The sequence below is a fragment of the Drosophila kikkawai genome, chromosome X, assembly GCF_030179895.1.
Source record: "Drosophila kikkawai strain 14028-0561.14 chromosome X, DkikHiC1v2, whole genome shotgun sequence".
NCBI classification, from domain to species: Eukaryota; Metazoa; Arthropoda; class Insecta; order Diptera; family Drosophilidae; genus Drosophila; species Drosophila kikkawai.
The window spans coordinates 10,695,510-10,718,695 of NC_091733.1; the positions used below are offsets into that span (position 1 = coordinate 10,695,510).

Genomic DNA, 23,186 nt, shown 5'->3' on the forward strand with positions numbered 1-23,186 from the left:
AAACACGTATTAATAACGTTTAGGACCCGTTTTTTCCTAAATTTAAGAGCATTTTTTTTCTTGATTTAAGATAAAATTGATTAACTTTTTGGGTAAAAACCATGTAATGGCACATTTTAGCACATATTTAATTAATTTATTTATTTAAAAGCACAAAAAAGTACACATGTACTTCCACATCATGTTAGAACCAGTTGGGAATTTTATGCGCAAAAATATAAGATTTGTCTTCAACAATTTTTGGGCGAATTTTCCCATTCAAATATTTTTGTTTATCATTAATGTGGCACTTTCAAGCAGCACTTGGATTGATAAAAATTCCTAAAATCCCAAATCAGTCCAAGTATTTAGTTTCGAGAGCATTTTTAAAATTGTATTTACATTATTTAAAAGTGATTGCTTCAGTAGACTCGCTCCTTTACTTTGAACATTAGCGGGTCCTTGGTGCGCAGGATCAGCTCTGCGATCAGCACCGGCGGCTCTGAGGCGTCCCCGATAAAGTCCACCTCGTAGTGGCGCAGAACATTGGCCACAATGGCCTTGATCTCCAGCATGGCGAACTTCTGGCCAATGCAGTTCCTTGGTCCCGCCGAAAAGGGAATGTAGGCATAGGGATTGAGCTTCTCGGCCGAGGTGACCACATCGAATCGCTCGGGCTTGAAGCTGTTGGGCTCGCTGAACAGTTCCTCGCGTCTGCCCAAGTACAGGGGAGATATGCCGATATTGGTGCCGGCAGGGATGAGTTTTCCATCTAGAAATAGGGAGAAGAATTCCATTAATTATAATTTTACTTTTCTTATATTTTCTTCACTCTCACTTATCTCACAATCCTCGAGCACCTTTCGGCCTAGCAGGGGCACCGATGGATACATCCGCAACGTCTCCTTGACGCACAGATCCACATAGTGCAGCTTGTTTAGCAGCTCGTAGGTGACCGGCGAGCTCTTGTCCTGGCCAAACACAGAGCGGATTTCCTGGACGCAACGTGCCTGCGCCTCCGGATGCGTGGCTATGTTATAGAAGAAGAACATAAGGGCCGAGGAGGTGGTGTCGTGGCCCTCGAACATGAAGGTATCCACTTCCTCGCGTATATCCAGATTGGTAAGTGGCCGCTCGTCGATTGTCGATTGCAGCAGGATGTCCAGGAAGGCCATCTTGCGCTTTGCACCCACATCGGAGTCCTTCTCGATGGCGCTGCCTTCTTTGGTGGCGGCAGCCCCACGGATCAGCTCCTCGCGCCGCTGCACTATAATCTTCTCCGTGAACTGATGCAGCACGTCCAGGGCCTTTTTCTCGGCCCGGGCCAGTGGTGTGAGCATGTAGGTCAAGTCAAAGCGATAGAAGATGTTGAACATGCGCTTGTGCAGCACCATCGATATGGTCTTCACCGCCTGGACATACTCCGAGTCGGCGTTAGTCTGGGCATTGATGGACACTCCCATGGCGGTTTCTGCAATGAAAAGATAAGTATAAATATAAGAAATATAGAGACATAATTATAAACTATATAAAACTATTATAAACTAATATTCTGCAGATGAAACTCCTACCGCAGATCGTGTCCATGGTGCAGAGATTGATCCAATCGTAAAGGGCAAAGCCGGCATTGCCATGCTTGACACGATCCCGCTCCATGTTGAGCAGCAATTCCCGTGATCCCTTCTCAAAGACATCGACAAACTGATCGAGGATCTTGAAGTGAAAGGCGGGCGTGATGATCTTTCGTCGCTTGTGCCATTTGCGTCCTCGGCTGACCAATAGGCCCTCCTTGAGCCAGGGCTCCAAGGCCTTATACTCGCCAGCCTTGTCGTTGAAGCGCAGGGTGCCCAGCACCACCTCGACATCCTTGGGATTGGCCATCAAGACGTTCAGCTCGGGCCCCAGCCAGACTTTGAGGGTCTCATCCTTGGCATACAAATCCATGAATTCGTATATCGTTTGGACCAGCATATGCGGCGGCTTGCCAATGAAATGGTGTCCATGACCGACCAGCGGCAAAACCGGCGGACCCGGCATGTAGCTGGTCATGTCGATCAAACGCTTGAACTTTAGCTGGTAGATCAGCAGGGCCACGAAGAGGGCGCTGGCCAGGATGGCTCCGATGATCAGGAACATAATAGCGGCTTCTTTTTCGCTCAGTTTTTTTTTTTCAACAATCTCTACGCTTTGGTCGCGCAGGAACTACTGATCTAACAACGCAGTGACCATGGACATGAAAGTCAACACGGATACTTCTATAAACATAAATTATCCGCGAGGGAATGCACTGGGAGAATGGGGGGGCTACTTAAGGGTAGCAATTGAAAGAAAGAAAATTGCTAGCAAAATTTTTAAAAATATTTGTATCTTAAAGATACAATCAATATAAGCACAACAACATTTAAAACTAAAGCAGATAACTATTTTTATTGTTTGAATTTGTAAGTAATTTAAAAATTAATATTAATTTAATAAATTTTTTAAAAGTTGGTAGTAAAATATTCAGATTTGCAAATATTTAATATGTATCTTAAAGATCTTTCAAATTTGAAACTAAAGCTTAAAAATATTTATTTTTTTATTTTATAAACTAGGACTAAAGGAATTTTAATTAAGAAACTAACCTGCGAGTTCTTACGCACCCTTCTGCACCTTATTTCTTCGAGTGCAAGCGGGCAGCTGATGCTAATCGGCGTGGTTATATCTAATCGCGCTGTCGAAGGCGAAAGTTACTAAGCCCCCGGGTCCCGGATCCCAAATATCTTATCACAAGTGCAGCTGTATTTAGGCTTTTATTGCGGCGAGCTAGATTTGGACCTTGGCCAAATGTTTGAATAGGTTCCCCCCTCTGGATTCTTGGATTAGTATGCCACGGTTATCAATCTGAACATTTAATAATTGTACCAATCGGTATTTAAATATAAAAACCATATAAATTAAGCCTAATGCTAAAAAAAATTAAATGAACTTTTGTCCTATTTCGTAAAACCCATATTAAAATTATAAGCTTTTAGAACTTAATATATTTACCTATTTTATATATTATTATTGATTTTAAAAGGGTTATTTAACTAAACACCTACAACTCACCGCAAATGGCGTCCAGGGTGCACAGGTGAATGGCCTCGCCAAGATTGATTTTCCCTGATCCGTTGGCTTCCATCTGCCCGACGAGCTGCCGGGATCGCCGATCAAAGATCTCTACATAGGCCTCAAGCACCCGGAAGTGGAAGGCCGGCGTTATGATCTTGCGTCGTCGGTGCCACTTCCGTCCGCTGCTCACCAGCAGACCTTCGTTTAGCCAGCGGCCCAGGAAGGAGTATTCATGGGACTTAACCAGCAGCTGGGTGCTGCTCAGCACCCGTTCCACGTCGCGAGGATTGAAGAGCAACACGCTGAAGGATTTGGGGCCAAGGAACAAACCGAAAGTGTCGCCATAAATTTCCGCCAGCTCGCCCATCCGTTGGCAGGCCTCGGCAGGGGTTAAACCCAAAAAGAGATGGGCATTCCCCAGCAGTGGCAGCGGCAGTGGGCAGGGAATATTCTTCATGATCTTCAGGAAGCGAATCATCTGCAGGAGGAGGATCCCTGCCAGCAAGAGGAGTGCCAGAAAGAGCCACATGCTGGAGATGTCTTAACCGATCCGATCCCTTGGAGAATGTGCTATCAACTGTCTGGGGATTTGAGCTAAGCCCGGCTGCTTCTTATCAGCAGCAGCAGCTAAATATAGCCTCTGGAGAGGCTTGATCTTGTCTCTTTAGAAACCAAAAATTCGGGAAGAGAGAGAAGAAAGCGATGCCTCTCGGAAAACTAAACGAATAACAATTTTCAAGTTCAAATCTACGTCATTGTTGTTTGTTTGTTTGCTGGCCGAGTGGGAAGGCCTAAATATAGAGCCTCCACTGGCCAAAAATAGATTGGGCCATGTGGCTGTTGTGACGTCAGGATTGGGCTCAGGTGAGAGCAGGATGAGTTGAGGCTTGAATGTAAACAACTATCTCGCTGGAATACCGGGGTAGATGGTTTGTTTATATAAAATCAGCTCACTCAATCATCTCGAGAGCGATCTCTGGACATCTCTCAATCGGTACAGTAAATACTGGAGCTTTCTTTATCGCCTCAGTTAGTGAGTGAAGTCAACCCCAGGCACCGACCAAAATGACAGAGAGATTTCTGCCAGCTAAGGATGACTCGGCAATCGGAAATCAGACTTTGATTGCAAGTCACTGAATGGAAGGAAATAAATAAACAGTATAATGTTATAGAGTAAGCCGATAAGATATTTTAGGAGGTTTAGGAGTAATAAGGAATCTTCCGTGTCCCCATTAGTTAAAAGGATAAGTGTCCCAAGGTACTCACGTGGGGTTTTTATTTTTAAAATTTTTAACGAATTTATTTATTTATAAGTAATTTAGTTTATTTTTCATTAATTATAATTAACTACAATTAACGTTTTGATTTAAAGTTATGGCAATTAAACAATGCTGAAAAAGCTGCATAAATGCAAATTCCCTTTAATTAACTGCCTGTAAAAATTCCATTTTATATAGTCCCTCCTTCAGTGCGTTTCAAATCCGTATTTGGCCGCACTTTTCCGAACATCTTTTCAGCATCTCTGACCTTTATGGCCAATTCGGATTGAGAACATTTAGAAATTCCCATTTGGCAGCCGCAGCTGATTCACCCGGGATCCGCATCCCAATCAGAAACACACATGCACAGTCGCCCACACGATCTGCTGCGTACCAGCATATATGTATGTATATATTTATACTATATATAGCTTATATCGGGCTATATAGTATACGCAACAATGGCAACAACAAGTAGGCGTCCTTCGACCATGCCAAATTCCAAAATTCTTGCGTCGCCTCTCGCCGGTCGTCGACATCGACGTCACTGGCTGTGTTCTGTTCTCCGGAGAGGCAGCGGCGCAAGGAGAACCTCCTGCCCTCCGGAACGTAAATATTTACACATGTCTTACAAGAGCTGGCAATTTTTCGCTGTCGGATATACAGCTTATGGCTAACGGAATGGGGAATGGGGTTTTGTGTGCGTTGGAATTTCATTGGCATTTTTCAGTTTTTCCCATTTTCATTTCCAATTTTGGCGCATTTTCATTGCACATCACCACCGCAAGTCGACAGTTCAATGAGGTTACATGCGGGGAAACTCGTAATAAATTGTAGAATAAATTAAATGAGTTAATATATTAATTAATAACAAATTTATATTTTTTATATATTTATTTAAAATTATTTGTAATATATAAACTAGGAGTAACAAAAATGTTCAAGTGATGGTTTGATAAAGCAACTGATCGATTAATGCTTTATAAATAACGATTTAGTTGTAACGAATCGATTAATATAATCAATAATCGATAGTATGATAAGTTAATATATTAATTAAAAATAAATATATATTTTTAAATTTTGTTAATGTATAAATTAGGAGTAAAGAAGAAAATGACCTCGTAAATGATCGATTAACTCTTTATAATTAACGATTTCGATTAATAAAATCAATAATCGATTGTACAAAGTAGCATATTTTGGGCTAAACCAAAACGTATTGACAACATAAAATTGGTCAACCCTAAAACTAGCATTATAAGTAGTTCATATAGTTTCCTTATTTTTAAATATATACAAATTATAATAATCGATTAATTTCTGGACCCCTCACTAGTCAGGAAGGCATATGTTTTAGGCTCCGCTGCAATGGCTAATGGATCAACTCCGGAGAGAGCACTACATCATAACAATAAAAATAATGGCAATTTGGCAGCAGCGCACAATTTGCGTCAAAAGAGCACTTGCCCACTTGGCATCTAGTACACAGAAATATATAGAATATGCGATGGAACCAAAGCGCGCAGCAGATATATAATACTTTCGAAATACCAAAAGTATTAGCACGAAAAGGCAGATGTACATATTCCGCAGTTATGTCAAGCGGGCTTTCGGATAATAGTAATTCAAGTCATTTCAAAAAGTATTCGATACTCAGGAAGTACTTGGGTTTTCAATAAAGAAAATGCGTCTTCTAGACCAGAAAATTCATTTAAATGTGCTCTGTATTTTCTTGTTTTTCATTTATTTATTTGTATTTTTTATTTATTCGCTTGCCTTTACTTTTAATTACCTAATATTTCAACACCTTACCTATTACAAATTACTATTATTTTGACCGCTATTGTAGGTGACTATATATAGACCTAAGGATGAGCCATCTTTTGCGCCACAATGCATGCCCGGACTAATAATACAGCATAATAACAATAATAAAACATATGATTAAGCAGATGCTGCGTATGCGCAATTTTTCCTGCCATTACGTATACGCCGCGTTGTCAAAAAAAATAACAAAATAACTTAATTGGTAAAGGAAAACAGCCGCGGTCAGTTGATGACCAAGTAAGGCAATATCTTATTACTTGGCCCACGGCAAAAATAAAATTGTAAACAAATATTAATAAATTGTGACATCCCCATGATGAATCTGGGAAGCAGATGAATCATAGAGGAGGGCTACCCCTCAGCGCTTTGGTAGTTGCTCTCAATTTTGGGCTATTTTCACAAATGAATACAACTAATTGTTTGAATTACACATTATAATTTCGTTTTGTCGACGAATTCCCCTTGCAGCTGACGGAAAGTGATCTAAAGTGTCGTGTTTTCGACCTGGTAACTGGGCTGAAAGAGTAAATTTGGCTATATTGGGTGCACAGTTTGATTTAAATAATAATTAATATATTTAATATTAAACTATAAAATAAAGAACTTGGTTTGAAGGCTTTTCCTATGCAAAGAAGAACTTTTTTATTTAAGTAAAATTATGTAAAAGTCAGCAAAAATAATAATAATATTTATATGTAATTTAGAAATGTATTTAAGAAGTTATTTCTGTTTATTATAAAATATTGTTTCAAGCTTATTTGTATTTATATTTGAATTTATTTAAATTTAAAATTGTATTTTTAGGTAAACTTACATTGGAAAATAATACTTGTACATTTTTATTTATATATAATAAATGAGTGTTTATATATCTCCTATAAGTTTTATTATTTATTAATTATTATTTACCCCTCCGGTCTTTCCAAAATTTCATTTTAGAGGCCAACTGATGATGCATTATCCCTTAAATGCGGAACTCATTGGAGGCTTATTCCGATGGCAAAATACTTAATGCGAAAATATATAGCAAGTGCCACGGTGAGGCCTGATTGACTCTTCATTACTGACAGCCCGACAGATCTTTCAGCGCCCCGCCATATCTATCTGATAATTTATGCTAAGCATTTTGCGATTATTTAGACGACTTTTCCTCGCTGCCTCGGATGCAACAGGAAATTGCTCAGGCGAACGCATTTTCATTCATGAGTTGATCTTATTTATGTGCTGTGGTGCCGGTGCCAAACCCAAAAGCCCAAAAACGACAGCCAATAGCTGTATATAGTGGCACCCACAGCACACACACGTGCAGCAGGGCGGTTGGCATGCCATATAATTGCCACCGCCATCGCGTCGCAATGCCTCGCCATGCACTTGTGGCTGTCAGCCAAACATGCAACAATAACAAGCGAGTGGCAATAGCTGTAATCTGATGGTGGGGCAGAGTATCCTCTAAGCCCTCAGAATGGCTTTCTTGTCAGCCTTTACGAGCCTTTTCCGAGGTTTTTCCGAGCCCTTTTCGAGCCTTTTCCGAGCTTTAAAATGTCCGATTAATGCTTACTGAACGCTGGTGAGAGTTAACCCTAGGAATGTAAATATATCGAGGGGAAAACTCTATCTCTCTTGATATTACATCAAAAGTATCGTTAACTTTGATATATCGAATTTTTAAATATCGAAAAGTATCGCAGTTAATGCTAAAATATCTATGTTATCGAAAAATATATATAACATGTTTATTGTATCTTTTTTTCCGATTAAATTATTTCGATATATCACACAAAATAACGAATTGTGGCACACATATTGCTATTTTAAATAATCAATTTATTTAAATTTTTGTGGCCTAACCAGACTCCGGGGTTATCTTACCTCATGAAATGATCTTTTTCTCTGATCAAAATTAACCAATATACCCTTTGGCGATGAGGACCCGGAGTAGAACCCAGCGAACCCTCTCGTATGCGAACAATGCAGTCGAATTTGTTTAATTAGCGGAATAAACTCATATATTAAAGATTGGCGGGCCGGGTGGACTCAGTCTTCGGCTGACAAGCCAAGGCAGCTGGGCACGCGCATTTCGATGGCACTTCACAACTGGGATTTGTGGGATTCTTGGATTCTTTGCTTGTGGAATATATACCCGGGATACACCGGGACAACATAAATATATATAAATAATAATTAATAATATTGCATTATCACAAATGTTGAATCTTTTGCTTGTCGAAAAAAGAAATATACTTTTAATGTTCTCAAGGCAGTCCACTATATTTCTACCATCTTCGTCAACTCTGGCTTAATAAGTACTAAGAATACATGTCATAATAAGATTATTATAATATAATTTAGAGTTTAATTTATTAGTATCCTCTTCTTTCTGTGCAGGCGCCTGCCTCTCCTTTGCAAGCTGCGTTTCCTTCGCCTGTTGCCGTGCGCGATTTTTGAATGACATCCAAGAGTCGAGATTCCTTTCGACGATCAGCGCGTTACATGAACCGGCGGTCGAAACGAGACCCAACCATCAGCATGCCGTTAGATGGTCGGGTCTATTTCGGGTACCCCCCCAGGCCGCTGCCAAGGAGCGGGGGCTCGGTTCGGACCGCTTCCGGTTTTTCCCCCAAAAGAAAAAAAACCCAAGAGCAATGCCACGGCCGAGCAGAGCGGCACGAGCGGTGACCAAATTCTCACACTTCTTGGCGTCGCACACTGGGCGAAAAAAAAACGAGATCCAGATGTAATGTATAAAGATAGAATTTGTAAATATTTTTTTGGTTAATTTTTTTTAAGGGAAATTAAAATTTTGATCAGAAGAAGACGAAGAAACTTAGGGAAGGAGTCGATCTAGCCATGTCCGCTTGGAAAAAAGATGTACCTATTTCTCTTAATTTCATAAACATTTTTAATTTTTACAATTTTTTATATAATCTGCTGATTTGTTAAAAATCATATTTATTAAAATCCCATTTAAAAAAACATAAAATATATTCGAAATAAAATTAGAAAATAAATTGTACTTAATTTTTTAAAACGTAAAAAAAATATAATAATAAATAAATATAAAATGAAATATTCCGATATACCCATATGTATATTGATTTTGTTCAGTGTTTTAAATCTCGATATATTTTAATATACTTTCGCTATGGTTTGATATTTTCCTCTCGATAAACTTTTAAGAAACCTCAATGCTAATGAAATATCCAAGTACGATTATTAAGGTTTTTTGCCAAGTGTAGCTAGCTCTCTATCTCTTTCCATCTCTCTATTCTCTGGTGCTACCTTCCTTGTGGCTTCTTGACCGTTCTGTTCTGCGGTCAGAGCCGGATCAGCCAAGCGCGTAAGCTGGTGTTGATTGAAGAGTGACCCCCGACTCCATGTCGGATTCCCAACTGGGATGTGGAGCAGGTGCTCCCTTGAACTGGCCACGAAACCACGGTCCAACTTCTGGGAGTTTCTGCATGGGGAAAACGTTGGTGAGAACGACGGGGAAGGAAAAACGGTCTAAAATTAAAAGAAAATGCAGAGAGCGCTGAGAGTGAGAGCGGCCAGAAAAGCAGAAAATAAGAAAAGCTGTAAGACAGCTGCCGCTGCGATCGCGGGGCTATAAAAAGAAAGAGTGCTCGCTTTCGGCGCTCACTTTTGGTCCCAGCAACCAAACGGCGTGCACCTCTAAGATACATACACATAAAACCCCCACAAGCTATATATACAGCTCGATCAGATTCAAAATCAAACCCGGATCGCAAATAAACGCAAATCACAGACAAAACGTTGAAAGAAAATTTTCTTCTTGGTGTTGGCCTTTTTTTTTTGTCGTGAATTAAAAACAAAATAAACAAAAAAGAAACGGAGAAAAGAATCGTTTGCATTTTGCATTTGTGAGTGGATCGAATTGAAATCGAAACGTTAAAGGAAACGGAAACGGCATAGGAACAGGAAACGGAAGCCAAAGAATCGTCCAGGAATTCCAGTCAGCTCAAGGAGACAAGTTAAACCAAAGAGGAGCTTCTTCCAGTGTAAATACACATACAAAGAAAAACTAAAAGTGAGTGGTAATAAATGGGGAAATCCTTGGGATTAAAGATTCTGATGGATCAAGAGTAAAGCTGGAAAAATATTAAATTTATCGATTGCAAACGAAGCTTTTTCAGCTCCTTTTAGAATATTACATCAAATTCTATGATCAGGCCTGGGTTAGTAGTGTTTAAAGAGTCCAAATTTAGGTTCTATATAATTTCCCCAATAAGGGAAATTAATTTAAAACAACAAATTAGCTGTTGAAATCTTTTTATTAAACAAATTAATCTGTTTTTTAAAGAAGTAAAATGTTTGAAAATATCTTTAGGGATTTTTCTGTAGAATTTCAAATCTTTTTCGTCACAATTTTAGATCCTGTATAATTTCCCCAAAAGGGGAATTTTATTTAAAACCAAAGATAAGCTGTTAAAAGATTCAGTTTTTAAACAAATTAATCTAAACTTTAAAGAAGTAATATGTTGCAAAATATATTCAGGCATTTGTTTGTAGAATTTGAAACCTAGTTCTTCATTCTTTTGATTATTATTCTTCTATTTCCTCTATATATTTTTATCTATACTAATAATATAACTGATAGATTTTTTTAAAAGATTTTATTGGAGTTTACTTAATAGATTTATTTTTAAGAGCTTGAAGACTCTTTGTAATCCCTAAAAATTGGTCTTTGGTAATGGGAACTCAAGCTTAACTTAAGGAAATCAGAGGGGTGGGGGGCTTCATATATGTACACATAATGTGTCGGGTAATTTCCAGTTAATTCCAAATGAAAAAAAAAAACGGAAAAATGGAAAAACGGCAAATGGGCACGAGATGTACCGAATTCCGGTTCGTCTTTCGGGGTCGCATTCGCATATGGCCATAACTGGCGAGGGGCGATCAAAAGTTCAGGTCTAACGGTGTTTTTTTTTTTTGCTTTGTTTTGTTTTTCTACTTCTCTTCTTTACCCGCTCTCTATCTGTTTTTCACTACTGCTTTTTCCCTCTACGTTTTCATCTTTTCTCTAATTTTGTTTTGGCCATTAGCCGTGGGGCTTTACCTTGCTTTGGGCCGGGTCTGGAAATCCGGGGTCTGGGTCTGGGTCACAAAAGAAATGCTAAAAAAAATATGGTAAAAAAGTAAATAAACGCTGTTTGGCAATTCGCCGCACAAGAAATACAAACAATAAAGTCACACACCACACACATTTCCATTGTTACGATGTTGTTTGTTGCTAAATTTAATTGGTTTTCTTTCCCATCGCCGGGCCTTTGTCTCGAACTCTCTTCTCTTTCCCCTGCTTCCAGGCAAAAGTGTTGCGAATTCGCGGTGACAAAAGGCCAAGACTTACCATAAGACCCGCTCTACGGACCAGTTTGCTCCGCCACAGCCGCACTCCAGGCCATTCTTCAAGATCCCCAGCGACATTATGACGGATGTATCGCACGAATTGGGCGCCCTGCGCTTCGTGGTGGTGAGTGTTGTATAGTTTAGTCAACTAAAATTTGTAACAATTCGCTTTAAGGCATTGGGTCAGAGCTGCGCAGAGCTAGAATGTTGAAATTTGTGGCAGCTTCCCAAAAAAAAAAAAAACAAAGAATATATAACTCCGATGTTATGAAATCTAAGCATAGTCTGTACTAGCTTCTCTGGTAAATAGATTTACGTCTAGGCCTTTTTGGGAGTTGCTATTACCGGTACAGGTCGACGAAGAACATAAATAATATAATAAATTGTACTTTATTTTTTAAAATATAAAAAGGGGTTTTACATAATTAAGATTGTTAGAAATCAAAATAAAATGAAATTTTCCGATATATTGATACTTTTTAGTGCTTAAAATGTATATACTTCGATTCCATATTAAAATCCAATTCAATAAAAAATATTCGAAAAAATCAAAAATGAATTGTACTTCATTTTTTTAAATATAAAAAGAGATGTAAGCCCCTTTTATGCTTTAAAAAATTAAGTACAATATATTATATATTAAACTTAATATTATATTTATTTATTCTTTATTTAAAGCTAAGAATTGCTTCGAATAAAATGCTAACTAAATAATTATTAATGTTGTTTTTAATATATATATATATTTTAATATTAATAAAATTAATGGGATATTTTACATTTATATCACTTTTATGCAAGCTTTTTGGCTTAAAAACAAGAAATAAACCCATAAAAAACAGAAACAAGAAAAATAATAAAAGTTTTTGATATTTCAATAATCGATTTCAAGGCGATAAACATCGATTAACAAATCCTTCTAGCTTCAGTTGGAATATACAGCAAAGTTTTTATAAAACACAAAGTATAAGGCTAATAACCTTTTTAATCGTAGAAGAATGTTAAATAACTGTAAAAACTAACTTTAAAAATTTATTAAAATAAAAAATTCATACATACGCATAACCAAAATTTTAAAAATAATCTAAAACATAAAGGAAATAAATTATTGGTAATAACATAATGAAATATTTTATTAAAATACAAAATCTATATTTATATGCATAACAAAAATTTGAAAAATAATCTAAAACATATAGGAAACCGTTTTTATAAGGTCTGAAGCCGAATTTTTATTCTAAGAAACTTCTGAGATAAAAAATCTCCACTTGAAATAAAACAAATAGGAAAATGTTGGATAATCTTAACAAATCTGTGGAAAGGGATTTGAATTAAGTTTTTCGTTGGCATCTTTGGAATGCCGCCACACCAAAACTATAAAAAGATACAGAGATTGTATAGTTTTTTCCGTTTCGCGGCACATCTCGTGCGACGAATGCCCGAAAATTATTTATGCGCAGCGCCAAAAACCACAAGAGAGATGCGTGAGGAAAATGGGAAAAATTAAACAAAATGAACAGAACAAAAAAGAAATTAAATAATAGAAAATAAATACTCGTAATAATGCAAATGGCCAGAATAAATGTCAAGCGAAATTCGCTTGCCTTTTGTTATTGCCAAGAAAAATGTTTGCCTTCGTTGCCCGTCTGATGCTGGATCGCTTCCAAACGAGCATGATTAAAAATCATTAGGATCGAAATGATATAAAAGAACGCCCCGTTGTCCGTCCCCCAAACAAAAAAGCAAAACAATAACCCAAGTGTTGTATTTGTTTTAATTTGTCGCCACATGAATTGCCAAAACATACACCCATTTAGCATACGAGAGCAAATTTTCGCACAGCAAATACACAGAAAGGAAAAAGATCAAAACACGGAAAAATTCTTGGCAATGACCATCGTTCGGTTCGAGTTGAAATAGCAATGGTGAATATGCACGACGGCTATACCATATAATATGTATGTTTGTGTATGTATGTATATAGCCCCCGTCTGGGGGTATATAGCGCAGACTTCTCAAGACTGACAACGGCGCCGACAAATAGATCCCGAATAGATCTACCCGCTGCCGAGAGACCACGTAACCAATTCGCCCCGGACTTGGATCCGGACCAGCTGCAGCTGACAAATATCGCCCAGGAACTGCCCCTCGTTCCACATATGTACCACGAATATATATGATATATCTTAAATATATATATACTATATATACCTTGAATAGTATCCAAAGAATGGTATTTAAAGGTTTTCTAAGGAAATGTTGAGTTTGAAATGATTGTAAGCTTGTTTTTAGAGTCCAAAAAAGGGGAGTGGGGAGACTTACTTTATTCAAAAGTTAAATTTATTTTAAAATTACATACTAGTTATAGGATTCTTTTCTTCTCATGTATTCTTATATCAATTAGCTGCTTCAAATCTCTGAAAAAGATATTGTAAGCTTGCTTTTTAAGTCAAAAAAAGGGAATACTATTACTTATTTATTTTCTTTTTTTCGAAAGTTTAAATTAAATTTTGAATAATAGAAAAAAGCTTTCATTTTTAAATTATAAATACTAATATATAGTTAGTCTTTTTTTGTCATATATTATTATATTAATAGTTATATACCTTGAAAAGTATCCAAAGAATGGTTTTCTAGGGAACTGTTGTGTTACAAATATCATAAATTTTAAAAATTAGCCAAAACTTACTTATTTGGAAGTTTAAATTTAATTTCAAGTAAAATCATTACAAAAGCTTTCGTTTTTATTTATAAATAATTGTTATAAGATTATTTCTTATCCATTTATTTTTATATTATTTAATTAGCTGCTTTAAATCCCTAAAAAAAAAAAAAATAATGAAAAACTCCTTCAACTCTAAGGTCGTTGCCTCTTGCATTTTCATTTTCATTTCCATTTCCATTTCCATTGCGTTGAGTGATTTGGCGTACCCTTGTTTACAATATAAATCCCATTTTTATTGCCACCTCAGCTGGAGGAGACTTGGGCTTCCCAATGAAAAATTTCAAATAACGAAAACTAATTTCCATGGACGAATTTATGCATTTTTCCCAGACTTTCACCTGATCATTTGTTTGATTTTTTTCGCTTTTTTTGTTATGTTTTTTTTTTGAAAACTCTCTCACACCGTTGCGAATTCTGGTCGCATTTCATTCATCGTTGGATTTATTTATAAGCGAAAAGCGCTCTTCATATATGAATGAAAATCGTCGCAACTTGATTGACGAAATTTTCCTTTTTTTTTTTTTGGATACGAACCGAGTATTGATCAAAGAGACAAATATTCAGAACGTCATTGCTGTGGATGCCAAATAAATTGGTTGAAATTATATAAACATTGCTTTTGGGATTCATTCATGGGCAACTCGATCAGGGACTCCGATCCCACATATCTCACTTTCGGATCGTAAATAATAATCAAATGAGGTAAACAGGGACGAGCGGCGAGTGGCGAGAGAGGGGAGCGGCGAGCGACGAGAGGCAAGCGACGAGTGAGTGGTCAACGGAACGGCTCTTGTGCCGAAAATTGGCAGTGAAGGTCATTCCTGTTTTTCGTTTTTAATTTTCTCTTGCTTTTATTTTAGCCATACGATAGGAAGTGTATATAATGTATGTTTTTTTTGTGTGTTCGTCAAAAGAAGCAGCATCTCCTCTCCGCCTCCCCTCGTTTTTTTGTTTTTATTTATTGCCACGACATTTGCACATTCCTTTTGTACTGGCTCACGGCGCTGGCATCTTGCACTTATTAGATGAGAAATTACACAAAATGTAAGACCGCTGTTATTTAATTGCAACCAATTAATTTTCTCGGGCGAATGTAGAATTCAAAAGTCATTAATTGCGCAAAAAACAGGAATTGTAAATGTCTCTAGGAATTTTTAAACCAAAATTCTGCCTTTTCTTAACTTTTTTATCTTTGTTTTGCTAGAATCAGTTGAGAATTTTAACAAATAAAATGCAAACCCTCTGGTAATTCAAGTTTGTTTAATAATTCAACTAAAAGCTGAATTATAGCAAAACAAAATGTAAACTAATAACTTAAATAAAGATTTAAATTATATTCTTTAAGGTTTAATTAAATTAAATTTAAATTAACCGCCAACATGGCTTGCAGTGTGGCAACGCGGGAAACCTGCTAACTTGCCGAGGGCCTGGCAACGCCAGAAAAGCTTGAAAAATAAAAATATTTTTGATTTCTTTGAAATTAAAAAGCATTTTCTTGATCTTTTGCAGGACTCACCGCTGTCTTCCAAGGTAGCCATGTTCAATAACCAGGCGACGCAGCACAAGCAGTCCCAGCTGCTCAATCCCTTCTCGGGCGACGGGCGCGCCTCCTCGCCGAAGCCGACGTTCTCCAAGGATCAGTATGGCAAACCGCTGGCCGGCAGCCTTACGGAGGCCCGCGGCCAGAAAGCCAACATCCATGTGATGAAGGAGATGCTCGAGCTGTGTCAGATCATCAACTCGGAGGGCTACGATGTCAAGGATGAGCCCCAGATGCGTGTGATTCCCTTCGGCGAGCTGTTCAATGTGAGTTTTGGGACCTTCCCCCCCCTTTCCGATGATCCCAACTGACACAATATTCTTGGCAGATCTACAACTACATCTCCGATAAGGTGGTGGGCATCCTCCTACGCGCCCGCAAGCACAAACTCGTGGACTTCGAGGGCGAGATGCTGTACCAGCGACGCGACGACGATGTGCCCGTCTTCCTGCTGAAGCCCATCAAGGAGATCCGCGCCGAAATGGATGCCAAGATCGAGGATATCAAGCGGGCAGCCAGCCCGGCACCGCCGCAGTCAACATCGGTGCTGATGGATCGCAGTGCCCACGAGCAGAAGCTCAAGTCGCGCACTCCCTCGCCGGCGGTGGGCAAGGGCAAGCCCAAATCAAAGTCGCAATCGCCGGCGGCGCCCAAAACTAAGGAGGAGGCAGCGCCAGCAGATGTTCCGGCTTCAACAGAGGCTCCTTCTGTTGCAGCTCCTGAGGCGGCTCCAGTAGCAACTCCTGTTGCAGCTCCCGTGGCAGCTCCTGTTGCAGCTCCTGTGGCAGCTCCTGAGGCGGCACCAGTAGCAGCTACTGTTGCAGCTCCTGTGGCAACTCCTGTGGAGACCGAGCCAGTTGCTGAGGAGGCAGCTCCTGTTGAGACCAAACCAGTTGCGGAGGCAGCTCCCCTTCCAGAGCCAGCGCCCGCTGTGGTAGTCACAGAAGCTCCGCCTAGCGCCGAGGCACCGCTGCCCCAGGAGAGTACAGAGCAAATACAAGTGGCCCCTGCCATCAGCCCCGCTGAAGCCGCCGCACCTGCCGAGGAGTTGCCCACGATTGTGATCGAAGCCTCTGCCGTGTTTGTGCGCACAGTCAGCGTGGATCAGCAGGCGGATCAGCCGGCGGAGCCCAGTCCGCAATCGGCGCCTGCGCAGCCGGAACAGGCCTAAGGTGCGCCAAGCCATGGCATCGTTGAAAGGAACTCTCGCAACTACTAAAGCGGCAGCTTTAAATTGCAGTAGTTTAGTAAACTTAGTTTAATTTATTATTAATTAGAGAAAAAAAACAAAAAAACACAGAAGACAGAATCGAGAGCGACTACCTATTTATACGTGTATTGTTAGTGGTCGGCCAAAGGAACCATTTCCTCAATTTTATAAATATTAACTTACTAAAATTAATCAAGCGATATGTTAAAATATATAATAAAATACACATAGACACCGTACTGTTGGTGTTTTTATCTCTTTTTCGAATTCGAATTGCGCGGTAAAAGCAATATGGTCACACTTAATCGATAATCCGGGTTCGAGGCCAAGGTGTACACTACCCCAAGGACCCAAACCAATTTATTAGTTTGGTGATAATAAAATAATAATATTAAAAAAAAGTATATATATAATATTAACAATTGGAAATATGTGAATACTCATATCCAAAAAGTCGAGTCATAAATCAAAAATTTAAAAAAAAAATCGAGAGCTCAACTAGAGCAGACACATTTTTATTTGATCATAAAAAAGTTGTACAAAATCTGTAACCACAAAATTTCCAAATAAAATTTCAACAAACAAAATTTTGGAAGTATTAGCCATGCCGTCAAAGAAGAAGAACCGCAAGCCGCGCAACTAACGCGAAAAGAAAGTTAGTTAAAAAATTGGCAACGGGCAGGCATGCGCAATTAGAAATTAGAATTAGAAAACCCACGCCTTATCCGGTCCGGCGCCATCGCGCTCTCAAACTCAAGCTCAAGATTAGGTCTTTATTACAATCAGCTTGCACCCGTAAACCTAGGCTAGTTAAATAAATATGGAAAAATATGGAAAAATCAGTGATCTTTAAGTATAATCCGCCTATAAGAAATAGATTTGGCACTTTCCTGGTAAGAATTCCTTCCCGTTAAAAGGTTTGCTGGATTTTAATGTCACAGATCAGTCGGAGCTCGAAAATAACCGTTAAATATAAGTATTTGTTTTAGTATTATTTTCGGTGGTATTTGAAAATGTTGAAAACATCGATATTGGCTGGTGACTATCGATGTTTTCTGGGCCAGAACGGTCACACCATCTCGGATCCAAAACAAAAATATTTGGCGTTGAGTTAACTATTTCTTGCGGAACACCTGAAGTTCAACCGGATTCGAAATGTCTGCCCTGCGACGCGATGTCTCGCCCATGTTCCAGCGCCTGCGGGCATTCCTCTTGGGCGTGAGTACTCTTTCTATGCCGCACAACAGCCGCTGCGGCAAACTCTTCGTTATGTAAGATGGAAACGAAAAATGTTAATAATCTTGGCATTTGCTTGCAGCGTGAGCACAACCTGGCGCTGCGCTTCGAGGATGGCCTAGCCGATCGTACCCAGCCGCAGCCGGTCCTGCCAGATGGACCCTCGCACCTGTTATCGGCCAATTACTACTGCCAGCGCGATGGTCGTCGCGAGGTGAATCCACCCATCGACCTGGTGGCGCAGCAGAAGCAGCTGGAGGCGGAGGCCGGCGGAGCGGCTAAGGCCTCGCCCGCCGCCCAGCTGCCCACTCCGGGCAAGGTCTACGCCTGGGATTGATTCGCAGCCTTCCGGGCGTGAGTCCTCTTGTATACATTTCTTTTTTTTTGTTGACTTGTAATCTGAGCCGGTTAAAGCTAATATAGAACCCATTCAAATCGAAATCGAGAGAAGAGAGTGTGCTTATGGTCTCTAGGTAGCAATGGAATGTAAAGATCTGGATCTGAGGGGTCTACTAGAGGTTCTACAATTTCTAAACTAAACTCTTTCGGAGCTAAGGTCCCTCCTGAAGGCTTTCAATTTGGACTTTAAATGTTTATTAATCGATTTACCAATGTTTAGTCGGGCTTATAGTTGTTTAACTCTGAGTTTAGGTTAACGATCAGTTAAATTTAATATTTAAACGGCACTTTAACGGAGGGTTAAGTGATAACAGGAAGTGTAAACCTTTTCTAACTTTAACCTGCACTTTAACTAGATGTCAATTGATAACAGGATCTCAGAACCGTTTCTAACTTTAACTTATTCTTGATCTTCCAAATGGGGCCTCTAATCTTACCGCAGAAATCATAATCACTAGATTTAAACGTCACTTTAACCTTTGGTCAATTGATAACAGGAACTCAAGCCTTTCCTAACTTAATGCTCTCCTTGATCTTTGCAAAAAGTGCCTCTAATGGTAATCTCTGGATATACACAATACAAATATTATTTAATTGTAATATTTACAGAGGTCTCCGCTTAAAACTAAGTTAAAAAACAAAACAAAAAAAAAAAAAAGAAGTTAAGAAAATCCCAGTAACCCAGAAGAAGCCGGTTCAATAGACCCGCGGCTTGATGCCAACGTTAATACCCGTGGTGGAGCGCAAGATAAGATTCAGCACTGGCTTGACCTCAGCACCCAAAGGCAGCAGCTCAAAGTGGCGCAGCATCTTGCTGACGGTGCTCTTCATCTCCAGCATGGCGAACTTCTGGCCAATGCAGTTCCTCGGCCCCGCCGAGAACGGTGTGTAGGCAAATGGATTGATCTCTCCCTTGCGCTCCAGGCTAAAGCGTTCCGGGATAAACTTTTCCGGCTCGGGGAAAAAGTCCGGATCGCGGTGGGCGTGGTAAATGAGGATGATAACATCGGAGTTGGCGGGTATGAGCTTGCCATCTGCCAAGGGAATAAAGATGCGCGCGGGTTAGTCAAGTGGCTATTTAAGAGCCTGGATTCGATCTTACCCAGAACGGTGTCCTCGGTGATGTGGCGTCCGATTATTGGCACCGAGGGAAACAGACGCAGCGACTCCTTGATCACACACTCCAGGTACTTCAGCTCACCCAGGATCTTCATGTCGACGGGCGTCGACTTGTCATCGCCAATGACATCCCGTATCTCCTGAAAGACACGCGCCTGGACCTCCGGATGCCGCGACAGCAGATAGCAGGTGAAGGCAATGCTGCTGGTGGTGGTGTCGTGACCCTCGAACATAAATGTGTCCACCTCCTCGGCGATATCCTCATTGGTCAGCGGCGCCCCATCGATGGTGGATTGCAGCAAAACATCCAGCAGGGCCATGCGACGCTTCTGGCCCACATCTTCCATCAGGGAGGCGGCGGTGGCATCGTAACTGCCATCGGCCAAAGCCTTCTGGAGCAGATCCCGTCGTTCCGTAATCACCGAGTTGGTGAAATCCTGCATGGCCTTAACATTCCTGTTCAGTTTGGCAAACAGTTTCGGATAGAATAGCCTCATGGTGGGATCCAAGCGCTGGAGGGGATTCATCAACCGATCGGCAAACATTTCAGAGGCCCTAAAAAAACACACATACATATTTTATGGGGAAAGCGGAAACAAGGAGCTAGGAACTCACGTCTTGACCGACTTGACATAGGGAAAGTCCGGCTGCAGCTGGGCATTGATCTTCACTCCCATGGCCGTTTCGGCAATGATATCCATGGCACACAGACAGGCCACCGGGAACATGTTGATTACCGTCTTGCCATCAGCCCGATCGTATAGCTTCTCGGCCATGGTGGCGCTCTGCTGATCGAAAACCTCCACGAAATCTTCCAGGATCTTAAAGTGGAAAGCGGGGGTGATTACCTTCCGGCGACGGAACCACTTCTTGCCCGTGCTAAGCAGCAATCCATCGCCCAGCCAGTTGACCAGCAAACCGTATAGATTATTCTTTTGAATGGTCTGCTGGCTGCTCATGATGGCCTCGATCATTTTGGGATCGGCGGTCATGAACCCACGATCCCCCAGTATCTGGATCTGGATGTTCTTGCCGAACTCCTTGATTAGACGCCATTGCAGATCGAATACAGCTGGGGGAGAGAGTTGAGATGATGATAAGGGGAGATTGTATATTTCAGAAGGCGATATATAGCTGATAGGGCCAGATATATGTATGTACACTTCAAAACAGCAAAGGAAGCTAACTTTTGGCACGCCGAAGCTTGTACACCCTTGAAAACTCAATTGGATCTTTAAAAATCAGTCCACAAATAAAGAGAAATATTTAAAAGATTTTAAAAAGATATTTCTACATAGCATTTAATAATATTGTTTTCATAAAATTTCAAAAATATGTTTAAATGTTTTTATGTTTAAAACTTCAAAACTGAGGGACTAGTTTGCCTAGAAAAGGACAGACAGACATGGCTAGATCGACTAGGCTGTTGATGCTGATATATATGTATGTTGATAGGGTCGGAAACGACTCCTTCACTGCCTTGCAAACTTCTGACTAAAATGTTAATACCCTGCTAGGGTATAAAAACATAACTAATGCCAATCTAATCTCTGCTGGGGAACAGGGGAGCTCTTTACACACGCTTTACAAGCTTTGTTGTAATCGCCCGAACCATGTGGCCATGACCTACTTACTCTTTGGCGATTCGTTGAGCAGCATGGGAGCATTGCCCACCAGGGGATAACGCCTGGGACCAGTTATTCCTGCCTCGGCATACATCCTATTGTGGTGCCTATTCCGCAGGTAGTCATACACATAGAGGACCGTGAGGACCAAAGCGATTAGCTCCAAATACATGATTTTTTTTTTTTTTTTTTTTTAAATCAAAAACCGAAAATTGATTCGAACTCCGCTGGCACCGTTTGCCAACGACGACTGGCTGGTTCTGCTCGCCGGCGGGGCTGTTTTTGTAGGCGGCGCAGAATGCGATAACGGCGGCCACAATCATTGGACTGGAGCGGAGGCCAAAACCAACGGACGGGGTCAAAGACAGGCGGCTGAGAGGTAGGGCTCCTCTTTCCTAGAAGACTCACCTCCAGGAGCCTGTTGAATGTGCGGGTTCATCATGACTTAAGGCTACGTCTTTATCAAAAGACTATGAGTTCAAGTTCCGCCCCCTGCCATGGATAAGACCTGGAAATCAATTTAAATTTTGACTTATCTGGCACCCTAGAGCTCCGATAAGATCGCCAGAGTATTTTTGAGCAACACGTGTAAGCGAGAATAAAGCAAAAAAGATCAGATCAGGTTAGCTGATTTGAACTAGGGATGCTGTGGATTCCATCCTCATTAAAGAAAAAACAGCAACAGGTATCTTTGAGCTTATTTTTTCAGCTAAGAAGTATGCAAGGAGTGATCAGAGCTTTGCCAGAAGACTCTTGATTCATCTCCAAGAATAGATCCACGGGTAGTAAGAGCGCCTAGCTTTTAATAATGCTCTCTTCAGAATCGAAATCCCATATCTGTGAGATGCTGCTCTCATTTCTCATTTCCCAGCTATTAAAACAGGTCAAACTAGATTCTGATCTTGGTAATTTGAACATTTTCATTACGAATTAAATGCTTAACCCTCTAGTGGCCCGAAACCAGATTTTATTGTGTTTTAATTACTTCCGTTTGCTGATCAGAACATAGTCCCAATTGGAGTGCTGCGTTCATGTACAAACCGCACCCAAAATAACCGCTTGCCACTCGACTTTTGTTTATGGCCAAAAATTGCGCCAAAGATAACTTTATGAAACTAAATATATAAAACAAATATATAATGTTTAAGTTATATATTTGCCCAAAAAGAAGTGAAGAATCTTGTGGATCATCCAGAGAGTTTACAGTATCAGTATCTAACACCCTCTCATTTTTAACGACTCATCATGACTGGAGAAGGTGATAAGAGGCATTCCTCCAAAGCTGCTGGGTAACCGTGATTAGGCAAAGCACTCGACTTCGGTGCATTCTGCAGAGCAAGATAAGGCCTAAACCATGAGATCGAGGCAAACCACGAGCATAATATCGTAAATCTAAAACTATCAATTACAGGCTTGCGTTGGAGAACAGGGTTTTCCAGTTACTGATAAAAAACCGTTTTCACGGTGACTGGAATCTGCAAACTAATCATGACTATCAGGGAACTTTCGCAGCTCTCACTAAACTAAACTAAACTAATGATAACATTAACATTAACCTTAAAACCAATCTAAAATTCCTAACAAGTTTCTTTTTTGGTTCAAGCTTAGTTTGCATTGTTAGTTACTCCAAAGATCTCCAAGATATTCATCATTCCTACTCCACATCCTAAACAGTATTCCCTGAAGAATTTCTGGGGATTCAGTATCCCGGAACTCGGTTGTTCATTGTTCCTTCGTCGTAAATGGATTACAACTCAAGTGTGTTTCGTTCTCTCTTGCGGATCTCCGCTGGGGGCGAGCGCTTGCT

General features: G+C 40.1%; 4 protein-coding genes across 5 annotated transcripts; 2 read left to right on the plus strand and 2 right to left on the minus strand.

Annotated features, from left to right (window-relative positions):
- Positions 1–34: 34 nt before the first annotated feature.
- Cyp4d1 (Cytochrome P450 4d1) lies at positions 35–3,638 on the minus strand. Of its 2 annotated transcripts, none has more exons than XM_017179177.3 (3): positions 1,551–2,144; positions 818–1,450; positions 35–751 (listed from the first exon to the last, which is right to left on the minus strand). In XM_017179177.3, the coding sequence occupies exons 1-3, from the start codon at positions 2,113–2,115 to the stop codon at positions 402–404; spliced, it is 1,548 nt and encodes a 515-aa protein (XP_017034666.1). In that variant the 5' UTR covers positions 2,116–2,144; the 3' UTR covers positions 35–401. The 2 variants fall into 2 exon arrangements, with proteins under 2 accessions (XP_017034666.1, XP_017034667.1); XM_017179178.3 differs by lacking the exon at positions 1,551–2,144 and adding an exon at positions 3,070–3,638 and having other exon boundaries at positions 145–751.
- A 6,140-nt stretch (positions 3,639–9,778) lies between these two features.
- On the plus strand, positions 9,779–17,254 carry LOC108083431 (testis-specific gene A8 protein). The gene is made up of 4 exons (XM_017179186.3): positions 9,779–10,206; positions 11,483–11,649; positions 15,760–16,056; positions 16,119–17,254. Exons 2-4 carry the CDS (start codon positions 11,605–11,607, stop codon positions 16,959–16,961), a joined length of 1,185 nt encoding a protein of 394 aa, XP_017034675.1. The 5' UTR covers positions 9,779–10,206; positions 11,483–11,604; the 3' UTR covers positions 16,962–17,254.
- Positions 17,255–18,035: 781 nt separating this feature from the next.
- On the plus strand, positions 18,036–18,677 carry ND-B14.5A (NADH dehydrogenase (ubiquinone) B14.5 A subunit). The gene is made up of 2 exons (XM_017179188.3): positions 18,036–18,218; positions 18,319–18,677. Exons 1-2 carry the CDS (start codon positions 18,156–18,158, stop codon positions 18,571–18,573), a joined length of 318 nt encoding a protein of 105 aa, XP_017034677.1. The 5' UTR covers positions 18,036–18,155; the 3' UTR covers positions 18,574–18,677.
- A 577-nt stretch (positions 18,678–19,254) lies between these two features.
- LOC108083427 (probable cytochrome P450 4d14) lies at positions 19,255–23,063 on the minus strand. The gene is made up of 4 exons (XM_017179183.3): positions 21,389–23,063; positions 20,370–20,826; positions 19,738–20,309; positions 19,255–19,669 (listed from the first exon to the last, which is right to left on the minus strand). Exons 1-4 carry the CDS (start codon positions 21,549–21,551, stop codon positions 19,332–19,334), a joined length of 1,530 nt encoding a protein of 509 aa, XP_017034672.3. The 5' UTR covers positions 21,552–23,063; the 3' UTR covers positions 19,255–19,331.
- Positions 23,064–23,186: the final 123 nt, after the last annotated feature.